The following is an 18,325-nucleotide window of genomic DNA, read 5'->3' on the forward strand; positions in this document are numbered from 1 at the left end:
GTTTGTAAGCAACGATAAGTGATATCTCTGACGGATTAGCAAATGGAAACGATATATTTCCATATTTGTTTGAGGTATATACGATGTTGAAAGATTCGCCTGGTCTGAGGCCTACACGGGACTTTGCTTACAGCCTCTCGATCCCCTGTGAGGTAGACGGTCCATTTTTAGAGTTTACATCCTGGAATGAACTTGTAAACCTTCTTGTGAAAGAAAATTCGTAGTTGCACCTGAGGGAGTTTCGTTGTCAGTACTGGTAATGTTATTTCAACCACTGAACACTGTCTAGTACGTTATAAATGCTACTTGTCGACTTGACAAATCCGGGTAGTACGGTTTACATGAGCAAACATTTGCCCGTCACCACTGAATTTAAGTCTCTAGGTAAAGTTTGTGCGGTGAATGGCAGTTTATGTTCTTCTTAGAAATGTGATTGAAAGTACCGATCAGACCAAACTGTGGTGTTGATGCAAGACGTATCTTTGTCTGTCATCGAGAGGCAGCCATAGAGTGACCTGAGCAGAACGGGAAACGGTCGTGAATCTTGCGTTTTTACCTATTTGTATAGTTGGTGGAGGGATTCACACACTGGTGGTGCCCCTTGACCTGACTAGGGCATGAGACGCCACCTGTGTAGAACTCCCTTTCGACGTGTTTCCAGTTTGGGCTTGCTTCAATTTTAGTAGGACGCCGTACTGTGTGTGTGTGTGTGTGTGTGTGTGTGTGGTATCATGTGGATGACGCGTCTGAACACGAGCCAAGTGACCACACGTTCTCAGTGACATAGCTGTCTGTACTGCCACGGGCTGGAATGTGCTTCATTCCCGACAGCTATTTATATCTCGTCATTACAAATGAAAAAAAAAAATATAAAGCATTTCCTCGCTGTAAGTTAAGTTCACACACACACACACACACACACACACACACACACACACACACACACACACACACACACACACACACATACATACACACACACACACACACACACACACACACACACACACACCACACACACACACACACACACACACACATGAACTTTAAATGATATAGGGATTGCTACAAGTGACAGTGTTGTTGATTTGTAAGAATTGATCTGTCTTAGTTTGGCTGCAACGAACCTTACTGTGAAAGTTAATCCAGAACTGACCACGTAGTTTCTTGAACGACCTAATTGGAGGAATGCGAGAGACGTCACTCTGTAGTTATGATGTGATCACCTGGGAGTGAAGGGAGACGGAACGAGAGGGTGGTAGGGGTGGGTGTGCAGGGGTAGGTCGGGGGAGCGCTTAAGCATCCCCCCCTCCCCCGTAGTCTGGGGGTGAAGGAGGGGGAAGGCGGGAGGATTTCCGCTGCAGTAAGCGGAGGTGCCTACAGCAAGAGCAACTAGGTCACGTGACGTCACAGTCTGTAGGGCGGCTGGAGCATATCCTTGAGCGACCCATGACGGGTCAAGTGACGGATACGTCTATGTGACTCACGGGGAACCGATCAGTTAAGCAACCAAGAGGACCGCTCGTCGTGATGCCTGTATATTCCATACCTTGAAAACAAAAGATATCATGACATCAGAAGATGATGGATTAGAAAATGGTATGATTTCAAGGATCAGTCTTTTGCTATCACTTTGATCTTAGCCAAAAGGCCGAGAAGCGAGTCTTGGTATCGAACAGGACCCAAGACAGGATCCATATGATTCGAAGTTTCTTTTGCAGATTTTTATTCTGTGCTTCGTCGTTCATTGTGATTCAAAGTTTTTTTCTTCTTGAGAGTATTGCTTCTGTACTTCATCTAATAATGTACTTATGAGTTTATTTCTTTAGGATTGTGTCCCTACGCCGTTGAACAGTGTGGTTCAGGGTTCTGAGCATCATTCTTGAACTTCGTCTCATAGTGTGATTCAGAATTTTTTTCGAGGATTGTGTTTGTACTCCGTCTAATCATGTGATTCGGAGCTCTGAGAACAGTACTCAGTCTGACGACCAACAGTGTGACTGGGAATTCTAATCGCTGTGTTCTCGTAGCTCTTGCAGAGGCCACCCGTATATAGAAGACAGAATGAAGGTGGTCGCTACACGCAGGATTTTGGATGTTTCCGGTGACGTCATCGTTAAAGGAAGGGGTGGGGGATGGTCATAGTCTCCTCCCCCCCAACCCTCCCTCCCTCCCCTACCCCCGGATGGCTGTGACCAAACCTATTTTAAAAGCGTTTTCGTTGGAAATGACTGTGGTCAACGGACTGAAGAATGGGAGTGTGACACGTCGAGAGATCTTTATTTTTCTTTTAAGTGTATCATGAAATTATTGTTTCATTGTGGAATGATCAACTTCTTTAGCAGGAGTTACGTATGATTAGTCTTATTGATTATTTTTTATACCTTTTCATTGTCTTAGCTGAGACGGCACAAACAATTGAATACCTTAATCAAGGCCTTCTTATTAACGGTGTATATATATATATATATATATATATATATATATATATATATATATATATATATATATATATATATATATATATATATATATATTCTTAAGAGTCCACGGGGAAAATGAAACACGATAAGTTCCCAAGTGCACTTTCGTGTAATAATCACATCATCAGGGGAGACACAGGAGAGAAATATAACAATCAGGGTTTATATATATATATATATATATATATATATATATATATATATATATATATATATATAGCCTCATCTGAGTCAGGTGACCAGTTCACTTACCAATCCCTTGGGGAGGATACACAGCTGCTGGGTTGACTGTGGACCGACTGCTGCAACCAGGATTCATACCAATGCGCTCGACCCCGAGCGGCCTGTGTGCGTCATGGCCAGCAACACTAAACGCTACACTGCGAATAATAACAACAGATTTTGTTAAATAAAGTTGGTGGAATATCTCTAGGGAATATTTTTCAGAGATGATTTCTCAAGTGTGTGTAGTCTAGAATAATGTAATGTTGTAATATATGATATAATCTATATGGTATATTGTGTACTTTAAAGGTTCATAATCAGAGCAGATCTGTATCGTAAATATATGCTGTCGAGGTTTAGGGAAAGTAGGAGACGGTCTTGTGTGCTTCATATAACCTTCCTGTTGTAGCTTCTGAAAACCGGCGCGTATCGCTGACCACCCGTGGTCCACAACAGGACGCGTCGTGACTGCCATAACTACTTAGACTTTTTAGTATTAGATTTTCAAAGGTATATTAAAACGCAGTAATAGTGCTGAGAGAGAGAGAGAGAGAGAGAGAGAGAGAGAGAGAGAGAGAGAGAGAGAGAGAGAGAGAGAGAGAGAGAGAGAGAGAGAGGAACGAATTCTTTGCGTGAATGCCTCCCTCTAATTCCCTCCCTACGTATGAAGGCTCCACTTTCCTTAACCCAGGCAGGAAACAAGTGCCTTACTTTGACTTCCCATCAGGAAGAGGGTCACTCACCTCGTCACCTCCTTGTAGACGCCACCTTTCCTGCTGGTTTCATGTAATCAAAAGCCCCAGCGGTACTTTCACTTGACCAGGCCAACAACTCCGCACCTCCCCCCTCAGTACCTGGCTCCCGGAACGGACAGGTCGGGGTGGGCGCGGGCATCCCCCAAAACGTTCCTTACACAACCGTCGCGGCAGAAAGTAAAAGTGGGGCGCGGGTTCTCGTGGCCAGTCACTCGTCCCGGAGCCTGCTCTCGGCTCACACCTCTCTCCCTCCGCCTCCACACCTCGAGCTAACTCTTACCTACTTCCCACGCCTTTACTATTACACAGACTTCTTGATAACGTCTCGTCGGGAAATCTTTACGACTGTCTGTAGCCACAAGGCCTCCCCGTAATACCGGTGTTAAGCTCATAGTTTACCCTGCGGAACATGCCTAGCCTGAGCGAGGATTTAGAAAACTGGAAGCACAGTATATATAGTGTAGAATAGAGGGGAAAATATCTTTATTTTTGGAATACATATCGTGAGAAGGGACTTACGGTGGTGCTGATGAAGTGACGCAGTGGAACAGTGTGTTTCGTGTGTTGGTTATCTCATCCTTAGTGCTGTCACTGACCAACACCAGTCATTACTCATCATGAGAGGTACGTGACATTGTCTTTCTCATTTGATACATATGTTGCACTGGTTGAGAGACTGTTGAGCACGACGCGGTGCGGCTCGGGTATAACAGTACGGCCTCTGACCTCACCATTGAAATGTTATCTTTACAGTTTTCGTACCTGGTGAAACTTAAACATACTCTGAAGTTCAGACTTTCCTCGCATCATGAGGTGTCTTTATGATGATTCATATTGCATGACTCTAGCTTAACAACCTACAGCATTTTTTTTTTTTTCACCTTTCGAACAAACATTAGGATTCACGCGATGTTTCTACCCTAGGCAGTTGTAAGTAGGTAAGTTGTCTCTGTACCAACCAAGTGTACTCGTGATATGTGCGAATTACTATCAGGTTAGGACGCCTGCAAAACAATGAAATAAAAGAGAAATAATTCCCCTCTAACCATCGTGCGCTGGATGGATGTCCCGAATCGAGCGAGGTCTTTAAGAAATTGTAAACTGGTGTGAAGCTTCCTCCTCCTTAAGAATTTACCCTGTATAGATTTAGTCTTAATTGAAGTGATTCTCATAGCGAGCAGCATTTTTCCTCAAGCGAGAGACTATCTAAATTATAAACAGTACCAGTCAGGGGAAGGGCCGTCGTAACAAAAGGTCCCGTACCAGGCATAGACATGAGCGGTCTAGTAATGATAACAGTATATCCATCATATATGAATGCCATAGTAATAAAGATGAAGCAGGAGATATGGGAAATACGATTTGTTAAGTTTGCTTGTATGTGGTACAGGAGAATATCATAGTCTGGTATCTCTCTGTCACTCTCTGTAATGAATGATATGTTCGTAAGATCTTGGTGGTCCCCTTACTGGCGAAAGATCTTGGTGTTTTTCATTATGGATGAACGTCCGTAAGATCCCGATGGCCCTCTTGCTTACTGGTGAAAGATCTTGGTGGTGTTTGTTGTGGTTGAACCTCTGTAAGATCGCGGTGGCCTGTTTTGTTATGGCTGAAGTGGCTGTAAGATCGCTGTGTTCTTCTTTTTCAACGTTGAATTGTTCGTAAGATCCATGTGTCCCTCTGCCATGGATGAGGTACCTGTAAGATCCGGGCGTCTGTCCATGATTCAGGTTGCAGTGACGCGGGGATGATCCTGTTCACTAGTATCAGCAACAAAAAGTTCCTTGACAAGTGAAAGATGAAGAAGATTTTCTCTTACGAACGACTTGCGCCTAAACCTGTATATAAGTTATTGAAGTGAAAAATATTGACATTACTTAACTCCTTACTGCTTTTAAGTATGTGTAAGGCAAATAGATTCAAGAATATTGCCTTTTTCCCCATCGGATAGTGTACATACTCCTGGTACAGAATTTTTGTGACCAGATGATTTTGTGAGAATATCTGAAGTACAGAGAAAAATATTAGACCTGAGGTGCATGAAGGGCTAATAAGGTGTGGTGGTCAGAGGAAACACCACAGTGTCACGCCCGAAGCTTTCTCTGAAATTTAGCATCAGGAGACGATTATGGAACAGTCCTCTGGGGGTCACGTGAAGATGTGTGATGCTTTTGTGTCCGTGGCCGTCTGGTTCAGCTGCGCAACTCATCATTAGACAGTCTTGCAGCCTTCATCAGAAAGCTCCTGGCCTCGATGAGGACTTTCGTCCGTGACTGGAACCTTGAGGACAAGACAAAGACAATAGGAATCGGCCGGCAACAGCAGTGTACAACTATGATGTCTGGCGGATCATACTGACGCTGATTTTATATGTTAAATGAGACGGCGCAGGAAACTGAATATCCTGATCAAGGCCATGTCATTGATATATATATATATATATATATATATATATATATATATATATATATATATATATATATATATATATTCTAGCCTAAACCAGGTGCCCAATTTATCGACCCATCTCATCCGGAAGGCTGAGCAGCTGGGTTGAATACCGCGACCAAGATCCGAACCTATACGTACTCGACCCCATCCGGCCCGTGAATGCCTCACTGTCAGCAACGCTAGCTGCTACACCCCAGAGGACTGTAGCGCAATGTGCCGCTGGTACTGGTTTTGGAAAATCTCTTTAAACGTTAACTCAGCCCGAGAGCGATGTGAACCTGAGGTAATCAACAACTGCAACGACGCATATTGAGTTAAGTATGAATGTTGTCATGTTCTAGAACCGATTCAGCGACGTCTCCACTGCGGATTACTGATGCTGTCAATAAATGGAGTTATTGAGGTGCTGGAAAATCTTTTGTAGAGTAACGAATTCAGTGACCGTTCGGCGGTAGTAACTGGCGTAATATACGTCCAAACTATTATAGCTCACCCTCTTTAGCTCTTTCAAACACACTCTTTTGATTAACACATCTCTCTCTTACCCTTTTATTAACATATCATTTCCAGCATATCCATCCTCCTCGGCACATGCCTCTCGCCCATATAACATCGTTAGGACTACTTTACCTTCAGACATACCTATTTTCGCCCTCCTGAATGACGACCTGCCTTTTCATACATTTTTCAGTGCTCTCGGAATCTTCAGCCTCTTACCCATTCGCTGCAATGTCCACTTCTAGGTTCCGAAAAAACTTCCTCCAATTTTTCCTTATTGAAATTCACACCCCAGCTAACCTGTTGCTCTGCCACGTTAAACCTAACAACCTTGCTTTTATTCACATTTCGTTCAACTTCTTCCTGTCATACATTTTCCAAAACTTAGTCACTAACCTCTAGATTTTCCCACTCGAATCTGCCACCAGTGCTGTGTCATCAGCAAACAACTGACTCACTTCCCAGGCCCCTCAACCCCTACGGACAGTATGATCACCCTCCTCTCCAAGACCCTTGCATTTACCTTCCTCACGCTCCACCCATAAACAAACTGAATAGTTATGGTGACATCACACACCCCTACTACAAACCAACATTCACTTGGAACCACTCACTCTCCTCTGTTCCTAAACGTACGCAGGTGTTACACCCTTGGTAAAAACTTCTCAGGTCGAATGAGATTTAATTTAATGATATAACCTTAGGACACCTTTATCAGGGCTCCTGCAGCTTCGAGACTGCACTGCAGATCAGCTGTAGGGAAATGATGGACTCTATTAGGGTGAAAAGTTTTGTAGCCTTCTGTATCCCTCTCCGTTCACTGACAATGATGTTATCTTCCCGAGAGAGAATTTTTAACTCGTGATGTAATCACATCACTAGTGTGTATATATATATATATATATATATATATATATATATATATATATATATATATATATATATATATATATATATATATATATATAAATATATATATATATATATATATATATATATATATATATATATATATATATATATATATATATATATATATATGTTATCCCTGGGGATAGGGGAGAAAGAATACTTCCCACGTATTCCCTGCGTATCGTAGAAGGCGACATAAAATGGTAGGGAGCGGGGGGCTGGAAATCCTCCCCTCACATTTTTTTTTAATTTTCCAAAAGAGGGAACAGAGAAGGGATCCAAGTGAGGATATTCCCTCAAAGGCCCACTCCTCTGTTTTTAGCGCTACCTCGCTAACGCGGGATATGGCGAATTGTATGAGTGGAGGAAGTGAAGTGTTTTAGATATCTGGGAGTGGATCTGGCAGCGGATGGAACCATGGAAGCGGAAGTGGATCATAGGGTGGGGGAGGGGGCGAAAATCCTGGGGGCCTTGAAGAATGTGTGGAAGTCGAGAACATTATCTCGGAAAGCAAAAATGGGTATGTTTGAAGGAATAGTGGTTCCAACAATGTTGTATGGTTGCGAGGCGTGGGCTATGGATAGAGTTGTGCGCAGGAGGATGGATGTGCTGGAAATGAGATGTTTGAGGACAATGTGTGGTGTGAGGTGGTTTGATCGAGTGAGTAACGTAAGGGTAAGAGAGATGTGTGGAAATAAAAAGAGCGTGGTTGAGAGAGCAGAAGAGGGTGTTTTGAAGTGGTTTGGGCACATGGAAAGGATGAGTGAGGAAAGATTGACCAAGAGGATATATGTGTCGGAGGTGGAGGGAACAAGGAGAAGAGGGAGACCAAATTGGAGGTGGAAAGATGGAGTGAAAAAGATTTTGTGTGATCGGGGCCTGAACATGCAGGAGGGTGAAAGGAGGGCAAGGAATAGAGTGAATTGGAGCGATGTGGTATACCGGGGTTGACGTGCTGTCAGTGGATTGAAGCAAGGCATGTGAAGCGTCTGGGGTAAACCATGGAAAGCTGTGTAGGTATGTATATTTGCGTGTGTGGACGTATGTATATACATGTGTATGGGGGGGGGGGGGTTGGGCCATTTCTTTCGTCTGTTTCCTTGCGCTACCTCGCAAACGCGGGAGACAGCGACAAAGTATAATAAAAAAAAAAAAATAATATATATATATATATATATATATATATATATATATATATATATATATATATATATATATATATATATATATTCCTATGAGTCCACGAGGAAAATGAAACACGAAAAGTTCCCAAGTGCACTTTCGTGTAATAATCACATCATCAGGGGAGACACAGAGAGAGAAATATAACAGTCAGTTGATATACATCGAAGAGACGAAGCTAGGACGCCATTTGGTAAACATGTGATTGTCCAAAACAATCACATGTTTGCCAAATGGCGTCCTAGCTTCATCTCTTCGATGTATATCAACTGACTGTTATATTTCTCTCTCTGTGTCTCCCCTGATGATGTGATTATTGCACGAAAGTGCACTTGGGAACTTTTCGTGTTTCATTTTCCCCGTGGACTCATAGGAATATCTTGATCACGCGCAAAATTGTGATCCTTTCCAATATATATATATATATATATATATATATATATATATATATATATATATATATATATATATATATATATATATATATATACATATAATTTGTGTGTGTAATTATCTAATTGTACTGTAATGGGAAGGGATTTTTACACTCGTGCTGCCCAAGGAACTGTGTGTATGTGTGTGTGTGTGTGTGTGTGTGTGTGTGTGTGTGTGTGTGTGTTAAGTATGTCCTCTTTTAATGGAAATTAGATCAGATTCCCCGGGCGTATAGGTCTAGATGAGAAAAATATAATTTTGATACGAATGAATATCTTCACAGTCTGAACACTCTTTGTATCTTGGCAGCGGAGACCAGAGAGTTCATCCAGATGCATGACATACCTGCACCATGATGAGGGCTCATACACAACACTTTAGTTATCACTTGAGCATATCGATGGGTTGCAACACTTGAGCGTTTGTTACACTTTGACGAAATTTGGTCGGAGACTGTCTCGCGTTAGCTGAATACCACCAATTTAGCAGGGCTTGATTGCGTCAGCATCTTCACTGTATCAGTTGATAGTCACGTAGCGGAACTGTGTGCATCACTCGAGCTCATATTCAAGATATATATAAGTTAGGTGTATTTTATTAGCGTATCACTTAAGCGTAACGTGTATGTTGAGTAACATATAATAATTGCACGTAAGTGACAGGGACAGACTGTCGTGTGTTTACTGATATTTTGTACTAGGCGTTTGATAATCAGCCTTTTATATATATATATATATATATATATATATATATATATATATATATATATATATATATATATATACACATCGGACTGAATTACACACTTGAAGCACTGATAAAAGTAAACTCGCTGGAAAATAAGCACAGAGGCTCCAACTTTCGACTGTATTTCTAGCCATTTCCAAGGGTACAGAGTCAATGGATTATCAGCAGACATACACAAATCCAGTCTATATCACAGCTGAGGAAACAAGGATATATATATATATATATATATATATATATATATATATATATATAAAGAGAGAGAGAGAGAGAGCAATAACGGTCTGGCTGGTCTGGCTATAGAAGAAGCATCGTCCTATGATAGGTAGAGGGAAGGGACGAGATGATTGGTTGGAGCTGGTGGTGGTGTCGGGGAAATCTCACAGCCTCCATCCCCTTGGTAGGAACATCCACCTACCTTACAAGAGCAAGGTTTCACCTCGTCTCGTGCAACTTGTGCTAAGATGTGCCGCCGCCGCCCCACCCACCCACCCCAACCTTATCGTCCAGAATATATACTCTGTCAGTGACCCAGAGCCATAAATCAAACAGCAGAGACAGGGGGTGAAAGCAGCGATACACAAGTCTTAAAATCTATCCAGAAATGACCAACTCATTCCCTCTAGTGTCGCTCATCCATGTTCATCTTTTACGAACGCTCAGTCCGTGTTCAAGATTTTGTACAAACGTTTTCTTTCGTTCCGCATCAAGCGTGAGCGTGTTGACGGCCTGCCTCTGGTTTTCCCTCCGTTTCCAGAGGCTTCAGGTAGTTAACGTCTTCCCTGTCATTGAGGTGACCTCGTTCCTTACTTTCTATCTTGTCTACGTCACTGATGTCACTACTCATCTCTTTGTGTATTTGTTTGTTATATATATGTATATATATATATATATATATATATATATATATATATATATATATATATATATATATATATATATATATATATATATATACTTAGATCCCATAGAATATATCTTCTAAAACTCATCAATAATAGACTCTGGACTGCAAGGTACCCTAGATCTTTCATTGATAAATTCCTTAAATTAGCAAAGAAATCATCTTATAGAGTTGAACCCAAACCTCCCATTAGTACCAAGAATATTTTAGTTCTCCCTTTTATTAAGAATTTTATTTTACCCCCATAGTGCTTAAATCCTATAATGTAAATGTTGCCTTCAGCAACAATAATACTATGAAGAATATCTTAATCAGGAACTCACCAGAAAATTCTCCTGGATGCACCTATAAAGTGCCATGTAGGAACTGTGATAAATTTTATGTTGGGCAGACTGGTAAGGATCTTTTTGTTAGACTTTAGCAAAATAAATGTAGTATAAGAACAGGACAAGAATCAAGTGCCTTGTTTAATCACGTTAAAAACTATGATCATTGTATTGACTGGAGTAATGCCATCTCACTTATTAACCCTAACTCTATTACCACGAGGAATATCATTAAATCTTCTATCATCAAATACACAAAGAATTATAACCTTAATATTAATGAAGGTCTATACAAATTGGATAGCTTTATTGTTGATAGAATTTGTAAACAATGCCCCCTCTTGTCTACATGATAATTTTATGATACGCTCGTTGTCTGTCTTGGACAATCATTTGTATACCAAATAGTGTCCTAGGTACATCTCTTCCTTGTATGTCAACTGACATATATTTCTCTCTTGTACCTCCCATCATGATGTGATTATTACAGGAAAGTGCACTTGAGAACTTATCGTGTTTCATTTTTCCGTGGACTCGTAGAAATATACTTGATCATGGGCAAAATTGTGATTCTTTCCAATATATATATATATATATATATATATATATATATATATATATATATATATATATATATATATATATATATATATTATACTTTGTCGCTCTCTCCCACGTTAGCGAGGTAGCGCAAGGAAACAGACGAAAGGATGGCCCAACCGACCCACTGACACATGTATATACATACACGTCCACACCCGCACATATACATACTTGTACATTTCAACTTATATATATATATATATGTATATATATATATATATATATATATATATATATATATATATATATATATATATATATATATATATATATATATATATATATATACTGACATATACATATATACACATGTACATAATTCATACTTGCTGCCTTTATTCATTCCCGTCGCCACCCCGCCACACATGAAATGACAACCCCCTCCCCCGCATGTGCGCGAGGTAGCGCTAGGAAAAGACAACAAAGGCCATATTCGTTAACACTCAGGCTCTAGCCGTCATGTATAATGCACCGGAACCATAGCTCCCTTTACCCATCCAGGCCCAATAAAACTCCATTGTTTGCCCCAGACGCTTCACATACCCTGGTTCAATCCATTGACAGCATGTCGACCCCGGTATACCACATCGTTCCAATTCACTCTGTTCCTTGCACGCCTTTCACCCTCCTGCAGGTCCAGGCCCCGATCGCTCAAAATCTTTTTCACTCCATCTTTCCAACTCCAATTTGGTCTCCCACTTCTCCTCGTTCCCTTCACCTTTGACACATATATCCTCTTTGTCAATCTTTCCTCACTCGTTTTCTCCATGTGACCAAACTATTTTAAAACACACTCTTCTGCTCTCTCAACCACACTCTTTTCATTACCTCACATCTCTCTTACCCTTTCATAACTTACTCAATCAAACCACCTCACACCACATATTGTCCTCAAACATCTCATTTCCAACACATCCACCCTCCTCCGCACAGCCCTATCTGTAGCCCACGCCTCGCATCTATATAACATTGTTGGAACCACTATTCTTTCAAACATACCCATTTTTGCTTTCCAAGATAAAGTTCTCGCCTTCCATACATTTTTCAACGCTCCCAGAACTTTCTCCCCCTCCCCCACCCTGTGACTCACTTCCGCTTCCATTGTTCCATGCGCTGCCAAATCCACTCCCAGATATCTAAAACACTTCACTTCCTCCAGTTTTTCTCCGTTCAAACTTACCTCCCAGTTGACTTGTCCCTCAACCCTACTGTACCTAATAACCTGGCTCTTATTCACATTTACTCTCAGCTCTCTTCTTTCACACACTTTACCAAAATCAGTCACCAGCTTCTGCGGTTTCTTACCCGAATCAGCCACAAGCGCTGTATCATCAGCGAACAACAACTGACTCACTTCCCACAACAGACTGCATACATGCCCCTCTCTCCAAAACTCTTGCATTCACCTCCCTAACAACCCTATCCATAAACAAATTAAACAACCATGGAGACATCACGCACCTCTGCCGCAAACCGATATTCACTGAGAACCAATCACTTTACTCTCTTCCTACTCGTACACATGTCTTACATCCTCGATAAAAACTTTTCACTGCTTCTAGCAACTTGCCTCCCACACGATATATTCTTGATACCTTCTACAGAGCATCTCTAGGAGAAGACAACACAGGCCACATTCGTTCAAACTCAGTCTCTAGCTGTCATGTGTAATGCACAAAAACCACAGCTACCTTTCCACATCTGGGTCCCTACAAAACTTTCCATGGTTTACCCCAGACGCTTCACATGACCTGGTTCAAACCATTGACAGCACGTCGATCCCAGCATACCACATCGTTCCAATTCATTCTATTCCTTGCACACCTTTCACCCTCCTGCATGTTCAAGCCCCTATCGCTCAAAATCTTTTTCACTCCATCCTTCCACCTCCAATTTGGTCTCCCACTTCTCCTCGTTCCCTCCACCTCTGACACACATATCCTCTTTGTCAATCTTTCCTCCCTCATTCTCTCCATGTGACGAAAACATTTCAATACACCCTCTTTTGCTCTCTCAATCACACTCTTTTTATTACCGCATATCTCTCTTACCCTTTCATTACTTACTCGATCAAACCACCTCACACCACATATTGTCCTCAAGCATTTCATTTCTAACGCACCCACCCTCCTCCGCACAACCTTACCTACAGCCCATGCCTCGCAACTATATAACATTGTTGGAAGCTCTATTCCTTCAAACGTACCCACTTTTGCTCTCCTAGATAACGTTCTCGCCTTCCACACATTCTTCAACGCTCCCAGAACCTTCGCCCCCTCCCCCACCTCTGACTCACTTCCGCTCCCATAGTTCCATCCGCTGCTTAATGCACTCCCAGATATCTAAAACACTTCACTTCCTCCAGTTTTTTTCCATTTAAACTTGCCTCCCAATCAACTTGTCCCTCAACCCTACTGAACCTAATAACCTTGCTTTTATTCACATTTACTCTCAGCTTTCTTCTTTCACACACTTTACCAAAGTCAGTCACCAACTTCTGCAGTTTCTCACCCGAATCAGCTACCAGCGCTGTACCATATATATATATATATATATATATATATATATATATATATATATATATATATATATATATATATGTATATGTATATTTTTATACTAATCGCCATTTCTCGCATTAGCGAGGTAGCGTTAAGAACAGAGGATGAGGACTGGGCCTTTGAGGGAATATCCTCACCTGGCCCCTTTCTCTGTTTCTTCTTTTGGAAAAAAAAAAAAAATGAGGGGAGGATTTCCAGCCTCCCGCTCCCTTCCCTTTTAGTCGCCTTCTACGACACGCAGGGAATACGTGGGAAGTATTCTTTCTCCCCTATCCCCAGGGATAATATATATATATATATATATATATATATATATATATATATATATATATATATATCTTTTTTTTCTTTTTTTTTTCATACTATTCGCTATTTCCCGCGACAGCGAGGTAGCGTTCTTTTGGAAAATAAAAAAAAAAGATCACAATTTTGCGCATGATCAAGATATCTCTAAATATATATATATATATATATATATATATATATATATATATATATATATATATATATATATATATATATATATATATATATATATATATTTCTATGAGTCCACGGGGAAATAGAACACGATAAACTCCCAAGTCCACTTTCGTGCAATAATCACATCATCAGGGGAGATACAAGAAAGGAATATAACAGTCGGTTGATGTACAACTAAGAGACGTAGCTAGGACTTCATTTAGTAAACATGTGACTACCCGAATGTAGGTCGGGTGTGTTCGAGTCTGGCAACAAGTGCATCATAAACTTATTATGTGGACACGAAGGGGTACTGTTTACAAATTTTTTTCAACTAAAAATCTAACCGATTGTATAGATCTTCATTAATATCAATGTTACAATTCTTTGTGCATTTGATAATAGAAGATTCAATTATATTTCTCGTTGTACAGGAGTTAGAGTTAAAAACTGAGATGGCATTACCCCAGTCAATACAATGATCATAATTTTTAACACCATTAAACAAGGCATTTGATTCTTGTCCTGTTCTTATACTATAATTATGGTGCTTAAGTCTTACTGGAAGATCCTTACCAGTCTGCGCAACATAAAACTCATCACAATTTCTACATAGCACTCTATAGATGCATTCTACAGAACTTTCTGGTGAGTTCCTAATTAAGATATCTTTATAGTATTGTTATTGCTGAAGGCAATATTTGCATTAAAGGATTTAAGTAACATGGGAAATAAAGTAGAATTATTATTAAAAGGGAGAACTAAAAGGTTCTTAGTGTCAAGGGGAGGTTTGGGTTCAACACTATAAAATGATTTCTCTTCCAACTTCAGGGGTTTATCAATGAAAGATCTAGGATACTTAACTTGGATCCATTAGAATATATCTTTTCAAACTCATCATCAGTAAACCCTGGACTGCAAATACGTAATGCCCTAAGGTACATAAACTGGAATGATAATAATCTAACTCTGTCATGTTGGGCTGAGTATTAATGGATATATTAGCATACATTGGTAGGTTTTCTGTATATGCTAAACTTAAACTCTTTTCCATCCCTATGGATCACGGCGTCTCAGCTGATATGAAAAAATATATAAATGTGTGCACTTAAGTGTGTGTTTGAAAACAAATGCCTGTTTGTATCATCGCACATGTATGTGCTTATAATGATGATGAATAATGATAGCAATGATAATGACAATAATAATGATAATGATAATATTAATAATAATAATACGAATAATTATGATGATGATGATGATAGTGATAATGATGATAATAATAATGATGATAATAATAATAATAATAATAATAATAATAATAATAATAATAATGATAATAATGATGATAATAATAATAATAATATTAATAATAGTAATAAGAATATTAGTGACAATAATAATAATGATAATGATAATGATGATAATGATAATGATAATAATAAAACTGTAGTGAAATAAGTGTAGCTAAATGCTAAAATGTGCAGCGAATATACAAACATTATGGACGTACAGTGAGGCTAGAACCAACGGACGGGGGTGAAACAGCCAATCTTTACGTAAACACTGGAGCGGCAGCGTAGTGATGACTAGGTGGTGCGCACACTGGTTCAGGTGGAGTCGTTCTTGTAGCCGTCTCGTATGATTTCCATGCGGCTCTGGAGCAGACATGCCTGTTACGCATGTGCACTTGAATGATCCCAGATTTACATACGTATGGTTGTGATCTTATGATTTAATTCCTATTTCTTTTTAAGATAGATTTGAGTCACGTCATATGTCGCATTATGAGATTATTTACAGTTGCGAAAATCAAGTAGTAACCTCACGGAACAGGATCCGCGTCGCTCGATATATCAATAACGGTTGTGAAACCTGAGCGGCTGTAGTGTGTGTTCACCTGGCCAGGTGCTCGGCTCTCCTGTGATCTATCTGTCAGGAGACGTCGCCGTATCAGATGTCTCCCGTCACACTCCCTCACTCACCTCGTCACAGGCTGTCCTGCCTCAGGCCATAATGACCCACTGGAGTTTAACGGTAGTAAAAGCGAGTTTTCTCTGGCTTGAATAAGTTCCCTCGCTTTTGGAGGCAAAACATTGCTAGAGAAAGAGAGAGAGAGAGAGAGAGAGAGAGAGAGAGAGAGAGAGAGAGAGAGAGAGAGAGAGACGAATGAACGGGGCCATACGTGCGTGACAATGGCTTTGATCCGTGGGTTGTGGCGTTGCGTAATGCGAGTGACTTTTTCGTGTGTCACTTTCCCCCGTCAACACTGACGACTTTCTACGGCTTTCGAATTAGTATTTTTTTTCGCCAAATAGACCAGCACAAACTTTCTATTATATTAACCCTCTGATCACGACTCTTGAGCACAATGATACGACCCTTGAGCACGATGGTACGACCCTTAGGGACGGAGGTACTGCCATTAACCACGAAAGTACGAAGGTACGACTCTTGAGCACGATGGTTGTCGCTTGAGCAAGACAGCACGACTCTTACGGACGCAGGGGCTATGCTTAACCTCCAAGGTACGACACTTGAGGATGATGGTGCGATCCTTTGGTATGATGAATGAGCCTTAAGGTTCGGGTCAAGGGCCTGGCACATCGTAATTAATCATGCTTACCGTCGTGCTCAGAGGTCGTACCGTCGTGCTCAGGGTTCGTACCGTCGTGCTCAAGGGTCGCACCATCATGTTGAAGTTGTTGGTATTTCCTCAGTGTCTCTCTCTCTGTCATCATCATCATTTGAAGCCATCCTGCCAGTGTGTCCAGTACCTCCTGTGTCCAGGCCGTTCCACGCTGCAGCTTCCAGCAGCTCACCCGCTTACGTTTCACCCAAATGTCCACAGACCGTTCCCCTACGTCCGAGTTGGCAAGTATGTTGAGAACTCCAAGAAGGATAGGCCACCCTGACGTAAATATTTCTCTAGATCGTGTAGGCTACTGGTTATATATATATATATATATATATATATATATATATATATATATATATATATATATATATATATATATATATTTCCCATTTCCTTGCGCTACCTCGCAAACGCGGGAGACAGCGACAATGCAAAAAAAAAAAAAAAGAATATATATATATATATATATATATATATATATATATATATATATATATATATATATATATATATATATATATTAGGGAGTAAGAGAAAGAAAGAGCCTTTTTTTAGGCAACAACAAAATGAACCATTCCTTAATTTTGGGGGTCCGATTATAAGTTTTGATTATATTTTCCCTTTAATGTAATTTATCAAGATTCTATGCAATATCATTGCGTTCCTACATGAGTATTTAATTTCACTATGGAATAATTTCCTGGATTGATCTCGCTGAGTATGTAGGTCAAAGAAACCACTCCTTTTGAAATACCGAATGGCAAAACTATGCAAGTCAAGGGTGCACAGCATCACAGAAAACGGGCCTTCACGAAGCACTCAACCAGACAGTGAAAGTGCGGCAGTCAGGAACAGTTACCTGAGCCACCTCTCTGTACGGAACATGGCTCCTTTCTACTGATATCAGCTACAGAATGAACGCAGCAATTAGAGCATTAATGCAAATTGGATAGAGGGTCTAATTACACTCCTTGCTGTGCTCCCCAAACAACTCAATTGTTTTCCCCGAGAAGGTTCACTGTGAAAGAAAGTTGCCACTTCATGTTTTTTCCCCTCTCACATCAGATAGAAAACGTATGTGATTAATTTGTGTTGATGGGGAACGTGTAAATTGGGTTGATGTGATTAAATCAGTATATTGCT

At 40.4% G+C, this 18,325-nt stretch overlaps 1 protein-coding gene across 2 annotated transcripts in view; it reads left to right on the forward strand.

The window, feature by feature from the left end:
• Window positions 1-3,670: 3,670 nt before the first annotated feature.
• Sb (serine proteinase stubble) overlaps window positions 3,671-18,325 on the forward strand; it is a 197,120-nt gene continuing 182,465 nt past the window's right edge. For both annotated transcript variants that reach the window (XM_071669768.1, XM_071669778.1), the window contains exon 1: window positions 3,671-4,087. In XM_071669768.1, coding sequence (XP_071525869.1) covers window positions 4,081-4,087 — 7 coding nt within the window. In that variant the 5' untranslated portion in view covers window positions 3,671-4,080. The remainder of the gene's footprint in view (window positions 4,088-18,325) is intronic.

This window comes from Panulirus ornatus, chromosome 2 (assembly GCF_036320965.1).
Source record: "Panulirus ornatus isolate Po-2019 chromosome 2, ASM3632096v1, whole genome shotgun sequence".
NCBI classification, from domain to species: Eukaryota; Metazoa; Arthropoda; class Malacostraca; order Decapoda; family Palinuridae; genus Panulirus; species Panulirus ornatus.